The sequence below is a fragment of the Cupressus sempervirens genome, chromosome 4 (genome assembly GCF_028749045.1).
Source record: "Cupressus sempervirens isolate cs-2001-9-10 chromosome 4, ASM2874904v1, whole genome shotgun sequence".
Taxonomy (NCBI): Eukaryota; Viridiplantae; Streptophyta; class Pinopsida; order Cupressales; family Cupressaceae; genus Cupressus; species Cupressus sempervirens.
Genome location: NC_143121.1, coordinates 465,830,913 through 465,847,213, shown reverse-complemented (window position 1 = coordinate 465,847,213; position 16,301 = coordinate 465,830,913). Strand labels below are relative to the sequence as shown.

The 16,301-nt window shown below is 35.0% G+C and overlaps 1 protein-coding gene across 1 annotated transcript in view; it reads right to left on the bottom strand.

Annotated features, from left to right (window-relative positions):
• Positions 1-4,425: 4,425 nt before the first annotated feature.
• The window catches only part of LOC149561992 (2-oxoglutarate (2OG) and Fe(II)-dependent oxygenase superfamily protein), a 60,041-nt gene continuing 48,165 nt past the window's right edge, over positions 4,426-16,301 (bottom strand). Inside the window, exons 5-8 of the mRNA XM_089825528.1 lie at positions 7,488-7,617; positions 7,163-7,350; positions 6,879-6,965; positions 4,426-4,884 (exon numbers count right to left, since the gene is read on the bottom strand). Of these exons, the coding sequence (XP_089681654.1) occupies positions 6,892-6,965; positions 7,163-7,350; positions 7,488-7,617 (392 nt within the window). The 3' untranslated portion in view covers positions 4,426-4,884; positions 6,879-6,891. The remainder of the gene's footprint in view (positions 4,885-6,878; positions 6,966-7,162; positions 7,351-7,487; positions 7,618-16,301) is intronic.

Sequence of the window (16,301 nt, the reverse complement as noted above, 5' to 3'; positions counted from 1 at the left end):
AGGGGGGATTTACATGTCTAACTTATCAAATTTGCGTCTAGGAGGCTTGTGTGCTTCATATGCTTGCACTTGAGAAAGCTTAAGCATCATTTCTTGATTTGCTATAGCAAGCAAGCTCCTCTGAACATTTCTTATGCAATGCCTCCCACATTGGGGAGTGAAAGAGATCTTGATGGTATTGCATTTAATGCTCCTAGAGATAAGCTTGTTAATCTTGGGCATGGATGTATTGTAGGGGGCATATTGAACATACTCACAACCTAATATGACATGGTAACTTGGAGAAAAATAAGCCTCCTAGTTGCGTGGGAAATCATGTTGGGACTGCGACTAAGGTATAACATGTTCATGACATGCAGGGAAGTAATGGCCTCTTCTTTGGAAACGTTTTGAGGGCACAAGCAATTAAATCATGTCGCTGCCAAATAACTGTAGGGATGGGATTAATGGTGCCAAAAATATCCAACATTTACCAAAACTTCCATATTTATGTTGATAACCTTATTGTTAAGTGTGATCATGACATGTCATGTATTTCATTATGGCTATTAGTAGGAGGATAGGATCATATTTTTCTTGAATCTAGACAACTATTTATTAATTTGAGATATGTTGCTCTTAGTGGCTAGGTTCATCAAGTATCAAAAGAAGGGAAAATTTGGCATTTCAATGGGATATGTCACCCCTATAGGAAATTTCCACTGACATGTTTTGCATGCTTCATTGAAATGTAGATACATGATATCAGCAGCTAGAAGTATCATGTTTTGTTGATATTTTTTATCGGTCCACCTTCATGTTATCCCTTATTTCTATTATGCGGCTTCTATTTTGTCCCAATGAAAACTGAAGGAAAATAAAAATAAAAATAAAAAACATTCAACCGTCCATAATTTTCCTTGCCAAGTGGTTATGGTCAATTGATTTAACGCTACATGTGTGTTAACATGTTTTAGATTACAGTAAAAGCAGGTTTTGAAGGGACCCCAAAACCCTATAACAAAAAACAGAAAGATAAAGCAATATAGTCCAACCAGGAAAAAAACTTGCAAGAATACTGAAGAACAGTATCAAAATCAGGTTTTACAAGGACCTGAAACCACTAGAAAAGTCCAAAAACAAACTAACCCAGGTTTTACAAGGACCTGGAACCACAAACAGTCTAAACTATAAAAAAACCAGAAACCAGGACCAGAGACCCCAACCAGCAACCAAAACCAGACAGGCACCAAACCAGAGAATATAAACTATCTTAATGGTTTTTTATTAACGACGTAATTTCATTGTTTGCAAACATGACACATTACCAAATTGAAATATTTACTATTGAGTGAGTTATTTCTAGTTGTAATCACAACACAAGTGCATCACAGTTCCTATTTATTATTTTTAGGGATATTGTTGCCCCTCCTGTCTTATTGACACAATCATTTGGCTTTTCCTACCACTTCGTTGGCATGAAAGGAAAATGTGATGTAACATCCTCTTATGCACAGTTATAGCATCATGGCAAATTGACAAATATTCTTGGTCACATGTATTACTAGTGTTGGCAATATTTTGAATTGTTGGTTATGGTGTTATTGAATAGTTGATTGTTATGCCAATTGACAGTCCAACGCCACACATGTTTTTGCAACATAGCATTGTCTTCAATTTTGTCGATTATTGAAAATAAACGATTTGGTACCTTTTTAACTCATACATTCAAAGTAGTTCGCGATCTCAAACACTTTATCCCCTAATCTTAGAAAATATGTTTTAACACATAAATATGAGTTGTTTAAAGCATTACCAATCTATCCCTCCAGAGATGCACAAGAACCCAAAGAAGCAAGATAATTTTATGAGGCTACAAGTACATGTTTTGTACCCTAATTGCTAATCCATTCTCCATCAAATTCCCTTCACTAATTACAAGATAGATTTCAAAATAAGACAATGGCTAGAATTGCTTCATAACAATGTAAATTCCATTAAAAAAATCAAATAAAAGAAGATACATACCACAAAAAATCCAAATAAAGAAAACTCCTTACTAGGAGTACTGTGACAAATTTCTCCTTACACATTATCTTCCGCAGGCCTTGTTTCCTTGCCTCTTGTCCACCTATGACATGTATTATATTTCTTTGCAGATTGACTTAGAATGAAGAAAATATAGTTCATAATGTGATAATATAATATGGATGTTTAGTGTTATAGCACACAACATGGGATTAGCTTTTTAAAGTTGATGTCTTCTCATGATTTTTAACATTGATGTTATCATAACTTTGACTTTTTCTTTCTTATCATGGGTTCTACATCATGCAGGAATGAGATATATCATATTGTGCCCTACAAACGTCTAGAACATAAATCTTACCAAGGAGGACACAAATTTTTTTTGAACTTCCAAGTGTACCCCTTGGTAAGATTTATGTTTTAGTTTTAGTTTTAGCCAAGCGTATAATTTTCTACATCTAACAACTATGGCTCTATTACATTAAATCATCTTACTTTGCTTAACATACATTAGATATATTAAACATATCCATAGCAATGAAATGCGAGCACCAAAAACTAGTTTGAAATACAAAGTTGGGCACTTGTCTATCCTAACACAAAAGTGACCTAATCTTATTGTGCCACATCATGTATGGTATATATCATTCCAACTATGTCACATGTCATTTTTTGCATCTGAAAAGCTAATGTTGTGCTTACAAGACTAGGCGCTAATTTCAAAATTTGTAATAAATAAGTCATGATACGTTAACACAACTTCCTAATTTACTTGATGTGGTGACATATAATATGAGCTTAATAACGTACAGAATAGGAGATTAGGGTTTTAACTCGAGGATCTCAAAGCAAACTTTCTATTAAACTATTCCCCACAACCATTCGAGCGACTAGTTTGAAATCCAAAACTGCCACCAACATCTAGAACCTTCGTCATTTCAAAATTTGTAATGGAGTTACTGCTATAAGGAAGTTGTCAGGTTGTTGGTTGTGTACTGAACTAGGACGGGCTACATATTATAACATAGTGAACTGAACAGGAGACTAGGGCTGTAACTGCGTCCAATCGCACAATTAATATTTGAACCATTTCTGCCCTTTCTTCCAAATTACAATGTAACCTTTTCTTTTCTGGCATTCTTCTTTCTGGCGACCCCTCCCGCCTTTGTTAATAAATGTCGTTTGTCTCCGTTAAAGTGTTTGACTGAAACTAGAAGTTATTGTCGTTGGTCCCCACCCCCAACAGATGGACATTGCATGGCCAAGGCATGTCATTTTGTCTTGCTCCCCATGCAACATGAGTGCTTTTATATCAAAGTATTTCATTAACGTACATCATTTAATTGCTCAATTGTTCATCCTTCATTTTCTAAAGCCATCAAACCATTAGTCACACACGTACACTCTTAACCTTTTATCTCAGATTTATATTTTATACCCCATCAACTTTCTTAGTAAGTCATGTAAGACAACCTACTATGTGTTGATGTATGGTTTGTGCTGTTGCACATAAAAGCAATTGTTCATTCATTTAAAATCGTGCTAAGATTTTCAAAAGAATTAGAATAGAACATTTTTAAGAATATCAAAGCAGCATTAGTCTGTACTTGTTTTTTCCCTGAAAACTTTTTAACGTAACAATCTAAATTTATGGTCGGATAGCCATAGGCTGGAAATTTATACCAGCATCTCTCATCCTAAATCCATTACACATTTATCCACCACCTTTACTCCAAAATCATTTAGCTGTTTCGATGATGGATCTGACTAAGGCTGAAATTGACCCTCACTATTCAACGGATTCTCAAAAAAAATTGTACATGCTACCAATCCTTAGTCGAATACGAGAACTTAAATGAAAAAAGTGAGTGAGTTTGACCTATTTTCTTTTAATTCATTCGCAACAGCACTAGCTCATGTCAAGTTCAGAACTCGTGCAGATTAATTGTGTGATTGCAGATCTAAACCAAGGCAAAACACAATCAATTTCCAAATCCTGAAATCGTCATCCGAATATACCTTAAAAATTCAACATTGTGTGATTAATCAATTCCAGCCTTCAAAATTCAATTGAATGTTCATTTAAATTCAACTCATTTTGACATGTATTATTACACGGCTCCAACTTTTATCTAACTTAATTATTGCTTAATTATCATTAATTATTAAGTGATCCATATATTTCGAGGAGTTTATTTACCCTTACAAGTAAAAGGGCTAGTTCAGAATTTATTTCTTGTTCTGATTATGGTAGTGGCCCTGAGGTTGTTTGTGGTTAGTTGATGAAAATTGCTTAAACAAATTCTTGCTCCAAAAATAAATTTGTCCTCTCCATGTGACAAATATTTATCCAGTTTATAGAACGAGACCATCATAGTCTTCGTCCTCTCAATTGGCATGATAAATGAAAACAAATCATAGTAGAATGTCTTGTAACTGACTTTCTTTTATTATAAAAATATTTTGTGCTTTGATGCTCTATAGCTCTTCTTGATTTTGGTGTCGCCTAATTTCTTACATATTTATTAATAATAAAAAGTAACTAATATCCAGAACTGAAAGCAGCACAAGGCATGCAACCAATATTCCTCTTACCTGGGGAATTGATTACAACTTCATGTTAAACATGAGTGTAGAATCCAGGAAGTAATTATATTCAGAAGATACAGTTTGCCTCCATAATTTAAGTCCCTACAATTTCTCACCCTCAACAGTTGAGGTTCTTTGCATTGATGGACTAAGCCCAAACAAGTCTGTATACAGAAAAACAATACTTGTTCTCGTGATATGAATTCGTGTGGGAGCACATCATTTCAGTACATTAGTTAACATGTATTAGCAGGGACGATTCTTGCAACTTACATATATTCTAAACACCTGCACATTACAACATTATATCAGAAGGCCTCTACCATGACATAGATAAAACTGCATTCACAATCTGCATGAAAGTGCTGAGGAAACTAAGCTAGAGTAATACAATGGTTAAGAGACAGGAATGATGCAAGGAATTAAAACACGGTTTCTCTTCTCCAGAACATTATGACCATCTTGTTTTCATTAAAGAACAAAAAATTAAAACACTTTTTGCCATATCCAGCATATTGTTCCCCTACTTTTATCAAATTAGATGCAGAGAATCCTCTCTGATTCTACATGCTGATGGCGGCACAATAATTCTTGATTGGAACATGTATTAAATCCATCCCAAAAATAAGGTGCATGCGATGATGCTAATGGACTAACTACAGAAATCTCTGAATTTTTATTTTTTATTTTTCCATCTGCCTTAATAGCTAGTTCAGAATTGTTGATTACACATGGCACCCTGAGTTATTTCTAGTAATATATTAATTATTATTGTATACTAGTCCTCTGCCAATGTATCAGCTGTTTGGCTATTGTTTCACTTTTGTATAAACAGAAGGGTCCCATCGAGCCAATTCGTGGTTTGAATTGATTCGACAACACAGTTAGGGTTTGAAAGGAACTGATTACGAAGACAATAAGAAATCTTGGTAAGCATACTTGGAAAGGGAGTCCCAAAGGAATTTTTACTGTCTTGCACTTGAATTATTATGAGAATTTATTCAATTGCAATGTCATCCCAGCTTCCTAAGCCCCCACAGTTTAGCTTATGAAAGATGTATCTTCACTTTTGAGAACCAAAAAGACACATCAAATATAAATACAAAGGCTCATATAAGACCTCTACAGCTTGATAAAATCCAAATTTTGAAATCCTATATATTCTGTCTAATACCAAGAATCTTCAATTTACGCTTACTGTTAAACAAGGAACAATGTCATCTTGAGAGGCCTTGAGGGCTATTATTAGACGAGATAATTTCACCTTTAAAGGCTTGGTGGGCTGTTTAAATGAGTGAGAAATGGTATTCCAATCATCCAATTAATCATCACATGGTACAAAAGACAACCGGTGAGCATAAATCAAAGGAAACTACAGCAAATATAAGAAATGAACACCAGTTTTTTCCAACAGTGTTCAATAGTGAGTGGATCTAAAGTATTTGAACAAAAATAACTTGGTCCAGAATCATTTAAAACCAATTGGTCAAAGCATGTTAACATTTAATAAACAGACAAAATCAGCTCACCCGATACTCAGACACATGAAGCTTTCAACCATGGTTTGCAACTTTGTACTATAACATTACCAGCATCAATGATACAAAAAAAGGACATCATGGTTTCAAACAGAATTTGCCTACATGTTTTATCTTTTTATTCTTTCCAGTTCAAAAATGACTTTTAGGTAACAAGTAGCCATAAAGATGAAAAATCCACCTGCAATGGATGATCATGTACTTTGTAATATTTTCAAAAAGAAATGGTTTTTTCTCACTTTATGCTCTCAAAGAGAAATGCAACGTAGACCAGGACTTGCAGATGGATTCAGGGCAATAAAGTTCAATATACTCCATAGTTTCTGAGTCTAGAAAAAGCAACTATACTTCATTTAAAAGGATTTTATTTGATGTTTTCTTCCAACAGTACGTATTGATTATTAAAATGGAAAACCTAAATATTTATAAAAAATCTTGAAAGAAATGAGATAAAAGGAGATAATGAAATTTAGATTTTGTGCCAAAAAAACAAAAAGCGCAGAAATAGGCAAGACAGGCAAGTGGCATCTATTGGGGTTGAGGCAAAGGCAACAGTACAAAACGAAATAGGCAAGTCAGGCAAGTGGCATCTATTGGGGTTGAGGCAAAGGCAACAGTACAAAACTTACTTTTCACCAAATCCAGCACTAACTTAATCAAATTAATTAGCTTTCTTTGCCAAGACTTGTGTTGAAAAGAAATATGATTTGTTTGAAAACAGTCTAGAGTCAAAAAAAAAATTACCTTTGATGCCATATCAAACCTCATACGCCCCAACATGCATCCATTTTGTTGCAGACCATTTATCTCCCTGAACCACAGGACAACCGGCTGCACAAATAGCCCAAGAAAAAAAAAATCATGACACAATGACTAACACCAGTGATGCTCGTAATGGTGCATAAAATGTTTCAACAATTAGAAGTGTTTTTTATACATTCTATATTTGTTGAAATTTTACCTAGATAAGCTAATTAAATAAAATTGGTGTATGGAAGAAACTATGCACGTTCCAAGTCAATACCCACCATGCAAACTAGAAGGGTCCAAAGAAGCATCAGGTTTCATACTCCAAAAAAGTAATGCATCTCCCATTCTCGGTCTCACAGAGACACCAGCTTTTGCACATTCAGATAATTCATCCCACCAAGGAACAGAACTGCTATTTACTGTTGATGCAGGAAACACAGTCTCGCCACCTTTCTCAACATCCGAACTACATTTGCAAACTAAAATTTCAGAATGGTACAAATTACTGTCCAATACATTTCTATATGCCACAAACATGTGACTTCCAAAGAATGGAATCAAACCAAATTTTATTTACAGTGAAGGGAGGAGAGGCTTTCATACAGGTACATAAGGACGGTAGCTATCCTCTGTCCACCATTCTTAGTGTTAAAAGAATCGAGGAAATAGTCATAATGTGGTTCATACTTCTGCCCAACCTCGTAATGAAGAATTTGAAGGCCTTCTCCATGTTCTGTAACAGTTCTAGGCATTAGCACATCCATACAAAAATATTGTATTGAACTCTTTCAAAGTTACAAAAAGAACATTCAATTTTTGCAAGCATAATGGCAGCAATATGGCAGGAATCTAGCAAAAGACGAGCAAGGTATTCTGTAATACTCTTAAGCAATATATTATAATATTTCAGTTCGGTGATCATTTTATTCCCTATATGCATATACAATTTAATAAACAAATAAGCCATGTGCATTATCAGAAATTGCATATGAGAAACAAGCACCAACTCCACCAAAGAAAAAGGATATATTGCATCCATTACAGATACTGCTAGAGATTCATCTAGTCTCCAATATTTGATATATTCAAATATATCAAAACAATCTCACGTGGGTAATGAACCAACTAAAGTAGTATTTGAACTTTTCCGCTACCTTGTGGCACATAAAACAGATGCACCTACAAACATTGGAAATAGGTAAAATAAAAACCCATTTGAGCAAGAACAAGGCACTAGTATCAGCCTAAGAATCTTTCAGCCAGTGCTTTTTGCAAATGCAAGATGATTTAACCTGATCTTTATCTTCATTTATGTATCATATCTTTCAATCAATGCTGTGCAAAAATCCAAGAGCATTTATGCTAATATTCATCTTTACCACATTAAGCAAAACAATCCACAGGCTGAACATAGCAGCAAGCCAGTAAAACAAGCTTTTGTGTCCCTATCTGAATATCGCTCATCAGCATAGAAATAAATCCTGCCAGATCCGATCCAGACCCAGTCTTCAGATATAACAAATTAGTTTAATCCAGATCTCTTTTTCCTAATTTTTTGTTTTCTATTAGTCAAAAAAATCACTTTTATAAATTACATACTTCTATAAATCCTTAGAAGAGGCAACAGATGTGGGTACATTAGAGCGTGGCGGGCAGGCAGTTGCCTCTCGTGTGTATGTGGATGCACATATATATCTACATACTGTTGTTTCAAACTTAGGTTTCTAACTTCAGTATGACTGAAGCCTCAAACATGGGGAAATAAGCCATGAGAACTCCATGTGGACTGTGAGACAACTTGCCTTTGAGACTAGGCATGTAGGCCCAACAACAGAAAAGTCCTCAAGGGGGTTAGTGACTTGACATGAGCACAGAGCTTCAAGGCACTCAAGGTAATGATTGTTGAACAGTAATTCATCATACTATGATTTAAAGGGACTGCCATTCCAATCAGTTTTAGGGTTTAAGAATCCCCATAGAAACAAGAATGGTAATGCCCACCATTCACATGAACAGTATAGCTACTAGTCCCACAGGAAGAACAATGACCTGATTAAATACCAGAAAAAGAACTTGAGGCTAGGTCTATCACTTGAGGAAGCATTATGTAATGAAGCTAAGAAGTCCCCGGCTGAGGTGCTGATGAAATTAAGAGTTTCAACATGCGGAGCAAAGGAGTTCAAAAAGGGATCCTCATAAGAACAACCAACAATGGGCAATGTCCACAAGGCTCTTATCACCAACATAGGCAAGAGCAAATAATAAACATCAAATAAGGAAGGCCACAATCTGCCAATCAAGACCCAAGTGATAACAATAATCGAGCCACAACAAACAGTGATTAAAGGTTACTAGCAATCAAGGCAATAACAAATAATAATTAAGTTGATTAGAAAATCTTGGCAATAACAATTAGTTTCAAGTTTGCAATTAAGAGGTATGTCTCCTCTCAAGGGAGTAAATGAGATATAAAAGGAGGAGGGCTGCAATAGCAGGAGGATTTATTCAAGCGACTAAACACATTAGACAGGCCATATCATAAGCAATCGAACATACTCAGTCACACATTACATCTGCAAAACACAATCATAAGGAAATATAGAAGCAAGTTAGCAAAAGTGCCCACGAGACTAAGGCAATTAATAAGATTGTTCAGCTGTTATACACAAAAACTCCTATGGATTGGCAGACTGATAATATATCAGACCTGCCATTTCGGTGTCCTTCCTATTTCTAAATAATTCTGATATATCTAAATAGTATGCTGAGATAAATGTTCATAATAGAATATAAGATACTCTCACCTGTCTACAACCCACCTTGTAGGGCCTTGTAGGAGGAGGCTAAAGAGGACCATGCAAGAAGGCCAAGAGAGCAGATACATCATGTGAGGAGGCCAAGAAAGTGCTTATATCAAGCAAGGAGGCCAAGAGGGCACTTATATCAAGCAAGAAAAGGTGAAACTCCTTTCAACCTCATGCCCAATTCCACAGGGTGGCATGTGTCTTTGAGAGGATGATACATTGATTGGGAAAGCAGGTACAAACAAATCACTAAGAAAGCAAGAGGAGGGCTCTACCAAACTTCCATTCTTGAGCTTGGTGTAGAAATAGCTTCAGGTGGAACTATCATGTTTCTTTCTCAAACCTTTTGCTTACATGATGTTATTAATAGTCTATGATTATGATGTAATCTTACACTTATCAATGAATGGATTATAGATATATATTTGTACATAATGTTTATATTGCAGGATTCAAATCCAGGATCGCAATATTTAAAGGAATATCTACTTGGTAAGATGTAACCCACACTCTAGTTTGTTGTAAATGTGATTCCAAGGCAAATTAGGAAGGGGAGATCACAACCCATGTGGGGGTGGGCAGAGTAATTTCTCCCATGGTAAAACTAATCATACTAAACAAGAGAATGTCTGTTCAGATACTCATTCACAATAGGGGAATCTACAACGTGGATACTTTGGAGAATACCCACTTGAGCATGTATCCCACAGCTCACTAAGGGAACGCAGTATATGGAAGGATACTCATCACAAGGGTCATTTCTATGTTTAAGAGAAGATAGACACTCCCTAAAGGAATATATTTCATGGTGGGTATTACTATGCTCAAAGCAACAAGTATCTATGCAAGTGAGCTTGCAAGAATGATCCTTAAAAAGGTACTCCACATTATATCTCTAGACAAGAGGTTTATAGGACAATCCCTTGAGGGATATCCATCATGCTTAGTATGCTTGAGCAAGCAACAAAGGGGAGAATCCCTACAAAAAATACTTGTAGTGAGTATCCTTAGGCGAGGAAAATATCCTTATGAAAGCGACACCCATCACATTGAGTATCCGAAGATAATAGACCAAGTGGATGATCATTAGAGAGTAACTTGTCACATTTAGTATTCTTGAGCAAGGGATTGGGGGAACGATCCCTAGAGGTATATTCATCGTGTTCTATATCCCTAGACAAGGGACTTACAATTATCCAAAAACACATGGGTAAACATGTCAAGTTTCATTATGACGCAATTCCTCAATACCAATATATCATGTTAAGAAGATTGTGACTACCAGTTTTCATCTCCAAACAAAACTTATATGTCAAGCCTTGTAAACCCCTCTTATTGTCTCCAATAGTCCTCATTTGTAATGTAACATGGGGATGCATCCCCCCACCAAAACTGGGCCAAATTTGAGACAAGGATGCACCCAAGACAGGGGGATGACGTCTTGGCGTCTTGGGTGGTGCCACTCAGAGCACCACCTCCGCCGGAGACGGCGAGATGGCTTCGTGTCCCCTGTGGGTGCGAGGGGACATCTGGACATCTCCCGTGGCAACAAGATGGGGGACATTAAAAAAAAAAAATTAATGAGGCATTATTTTAATATCTTTCTAGTTCTATTTTTGTTATAATGGGATGTGGGGCCCATTCCTTCCTCCTTTGTTCAAAAGCCTTCTATTCTTCATTTTTATTCACATTTGCTTTTCTATATCTGAAGACTGATATATATAATTATATTATAAATTTAAAATTATATAATTTGACACTCTTTCATTTGCTGATGTTCAATGTCCATTGTTTGCCATTTGATCATGAATCATGATGTTCCAGTTCAAAACTTCAATGCAATGTTCAATGTTTAAGTTTTTTACATCTTTATATCTTACATTGTATAATTGTAGTACATCTTTTCATAACTAGCATTTTAAGTACCATATGTATAGTATATACACCCCTGCTCCCCCCACCACCCCCCTGTCCCCCGCCGCCTTCCCCAAATCAAGGCCCCTTTGTCCCCCCGTCTCAAAAACTTACCCCGTCGTCGTCCCATCCTGCAAGGCGGTGTAACTATGCTCATTTGTCATCTCATTTGTCATTCAATATTTTCTTGTCTTTTCAAGTTTTTCTTAAAACTTTTATTCTGCCACCTATGCTAAATCGTCACTTTGTCCAAGTCGGGTTTTGCAATTTGTTAAAATGAGTTGTGCATATTAATTTCTAAGCAAAAAGTATCTTTCATTCTTCCCTATATTCCACTTAGAGTAGATGTGCAAATATGCCTATTGTGTTTTCCTATCATGGTTGTATTCTCATTAAAAATAGAGACAACTCCATTTGAGAAGAGACAAAGATTTACAAGCGATCCAGACTGTCATTTTCCTTTACAACCATAATTAAAGCCAAATCATTTACATCCACCATTAGTTCAGCTCTCAAACTATTCCCATCTTGTCTAGCCTTGGACGTATAGCAAAGTCAATTGGTCACAAGGAAGTACTGAAGAGAACTTGATTCTGAGGATATAAACAGAAAACTGCTTCATATCTGCAGCTCTACATGCTATGTATGTGGAATCTTATAGAAGTAATCAGATTTTGTGTTTTTGTTCATTTAGATAGTGTAGATGAAATACTGTTACATCCCAATTTTGGACCCAATTTAGAATGCTAATATAGCCGTTGAGGTTCACATGAAGTCAGTTGACAGTTAAATTTGTTATAATCCTACAAAATGGTAAGATGGTTAGTCGTTATGATTTTATATGAAGATAACATGCTAGTTGATTATTTATCATGAATTCATGGAATTAAAAGGCGGTTAGCCGTCATAATTATTTATGATTAATAACTTATTATGATAATATGATTTAACTGTGGAGAATTTCCTTGTAAGAAGCACATCTAAGGGGTGGAACCATTGTCAGAAAAGAATTGAGCATAGGAGCATCACCATCACTGGGCAAATGGGTATGAATCTTGAATCACCATGGTTGAGGACCTAGCGAATGCATAATAGGATACACACATTAGACATGTATGAGCTATTAGATAAACATTAAAAACATTAATGATCTTAACTTAATTAAAGTACATACCTTCATTGGATTATAGTTGACATTTCCATCACTTCATTATAAAACATATTTATGTATGTGCACATAGATATAAAAATAAATGTGACACCATGGTATTATTTTATACAGCATTTTATCTATTTGATATGTGCATATAAATATGTATACAAGAAGATAAAATAATATTCCAAATGAAACATGTATTTAGATATACATATTTAAAAGGTACAACCTTGGATAAACATTTAACATGATGCCATCTTAATAAATATGTTTACGTGCAAGTAAATGAATATACTTATAAATTATCCTTGTTTTATAACCCTCAAATTATTTTCCCTATTTATTCAATTCTTTACTTGAAACCAAAATGCACACTTGACATATTATATCAGCATCCAAGAAGGCAAAACATTTTCTTTAAGAGTTACGGCTTCTTGGAAGCCTTTGAGAAATCGAATGCCTTTACATATATTTGGAAGCCGAGAGAAGTCAAATATGTATTTTGCCTCCACAAAATTTTACTCCTGCTTTTCTTTCCACAGTTTTATTCCTTGTTTCTACACCCTCGTTGAAGGCGAAAATCGGACACATTCTGATATTGCATACGGATTTGCTTTTGTGAGGAAGCCGGCTATTAAACATCAAGCCAAGGCTCACGTTTCTGTATTACATTAGACTAGGTTAAGTAGTCACTTTTTTTCTAAGTGATACGTCTTCATTCTTTTATTTCTGCAATATAAATTACAACAGAAGAAAGTATGTCCATGTGAAGTCTGCATTGTAATATCAAAGAGACTAATCTTCCCATATTGAGTAAAGACAAATTGTCATGTTGAATCCAAACATCTTTCTTGTATTACTGTAAGTCAGAACCGAATTGTACTTTTGAAAGTCTTAGAATTGTTTCCTCAAGTCATAAAAACTGAGATATATTGAATATGTAATTAATCATACACTGGCTGAGGATCAGCAAATTGAGTTGGTTTACTCTGAGATTTAAACACTCGGGACTCACCTGGCTGAATGGCCAAGGAAGAGGTGAAGAGGTGATAAAGGAATGTGCAGCAATATGGAAAACAAAATCAGAAATGATATAACAATAATATATTATTTTAAAAAGGGAAATCGTTTAATAGCTCATCCATGTCCACTTAATTCATTCTCTGTTGTCAAGTCGAGTGGTGTGATTAAGTACTAGGATGCTCAATGGTTGACAAGGTGTTCCATGTCTATTTCGGGTAAAGAGGGTCTTTCTAGTTAGAGAAAGTGTGGATATAAGTTTGAGGTCCGTGGTTGGGAGGTTACGCCCCTGAAAATGTTTCCCCTCTCCACGAGATGTCAAGACGTGCATCAGATAAAAATAAGTCGCATTCAAACATTTATTGGTAACTTATGATATTTATACAAGTAGAAGATATGATGGATTAATTTATATCATTGAATTCAGTTATTTCCTTTGATGAAAGCTACATTTCTCGTCAATGTAATTGGTAATCATTTAGATCGGTTGACCTTCCAACTGAATATGGAATATATCTATAGGATTGTTATTTCAGTCTTTCATTTATAAGAATAATGATTATGAGCATATCTTCTAATCTTATGTTATTGCCACAATTAGCAATAGGAAGAAAAAGAATGAAACAGAGGTATCTGGCGCCCCAAATGATACAGTGGTATTTGATGTCCTAAATGATACAGTGGTATCTGATGCCCTAAATGATACAGTGGTCTCTGATGCCCTAAATGATACAATGGTATCTGACGCCCCAAATGATACAGTGGTATCTGATGCCCTAAATGATACAGTGGTATCTGACACCCCAAATGATACAGTGGTAATTGATGCCCTAATCAACACGGTGGTATGTAATGCCCTAAATGATCCAATGATAACAGATGCCCTAATTGATACAGTGGTATGTGATGCCCTAAATGATCCAATGGTAATCAATGCCCTAATTGATATAGTGGTATTTGATGGTAATCGTCATTTGATATTGATATAGTGGTATTTGATGGTAATCGTCATTTGATTTTGATATAGAGATATTGGATGGTAATCGTCATTAGATTGATTTCGGTTTTGAATTCCATGGTCTATAGATTTTAATTTTCATCGTAAATTCATTGATGATGTTTTCAATTGTTATGAAATTTCCATTTAACTAATTGTAACCGTTAATCTCATTCACTTCAACGTAACTAATATAACTGTCTTCCTATGAAAATGAATTAATAGTTGTTTTGCTTTAATATGTTAGTTGTTAGTTAAGACTCAGGAAAAATCAGTTGTTACAAATGCAACTACTTTAGCATCTCTATATATAGATTTTAATTGGGAATAGAGTAGATTGTGTGAACTTTATTCGTGCATATATTTGTTTTACTTAAATAAATTCTCTGTTCACTTCCAGAATTCAGAACTCTGCAAAGGTCAGTTGCTACACCTAAATATTTCAGTTTAAACAATCAAACTATCTTTTCCTCAAATATTAAAGCCAATCTAGGCAATTTTCCCTTGGCATATGCAGTTTGCCTCTCTTCAAATTGAATATATTCCTTGTTCCAGTGACATTTCAGCTTAAATAAGATTGTAAACTCATCTTATTAAATCAGAGTGTTCCATGTTTATTAGAGTATTCTTCTAGCAAATGCTCTTAAAAAATAGTTGGAAATTAGGTGGTATTTTTGTAAAACTGTTAAAACTATAACTCTGATTTCATACTGGTCTAAATGTGCAGATTGCACAGACCTTGCATTGATTAAATACCTTATGAAGTGCCTAATGTATTTATACTATTCTCTCTACACATGATCGGCACCCCTTGGAGTAACTAATTATGTTAACATTAACTTGTTTAAGTTAATTAGCATGATCGGTACTTTACTTGGGCGGCGATTTTGAGGGAGAATACTAGGCCAACCTAGATTTTGGTAGGGTATTTAAGTAGGGTATGGTTGAAGTCTAAGGACACACAAGAAACAATAAAGTCTGATCCTTATTCAATACTACCCGAATACAACTTGCAGAAGTAAAAAACATTTCTAAATTTATATTTCTAAATTCATTCAAGACAGAACATTGAAATTTATCTACAGCAAGTATTAGAAGGTATAATCTAAGTTTGATTCACCTAAGAATTTGCAGAAACTTTACATGGTATCAAAGCTCTGGTAGTCGAACCTAGGCTCTGCAAATCAAATAATCAGACTTGATATATATCTAGCATCATTCCCCTATCTTCAATGGCATACACAATCAGACCCGAGAACAAGTTTGACGGGAAAGAACACTTTGATGCTTGGAGGTTCAGACTCATGATGACTCTTGAAAAAAATGATGTAAAACAATATATTGATTCAGCATCCAAACAACCTACTGTTGAACCCCATAAATCTATCTGAAGTAAAGGAAATAGGAAAGTCATTCAGATTATATTAGATGGAGTGACAAATGATATAGTTCCCATGCTAACGAAACATCAAACAGCATTTAATATGATGAAAACATTACTAAATGCATATGAGATTAACAATGCA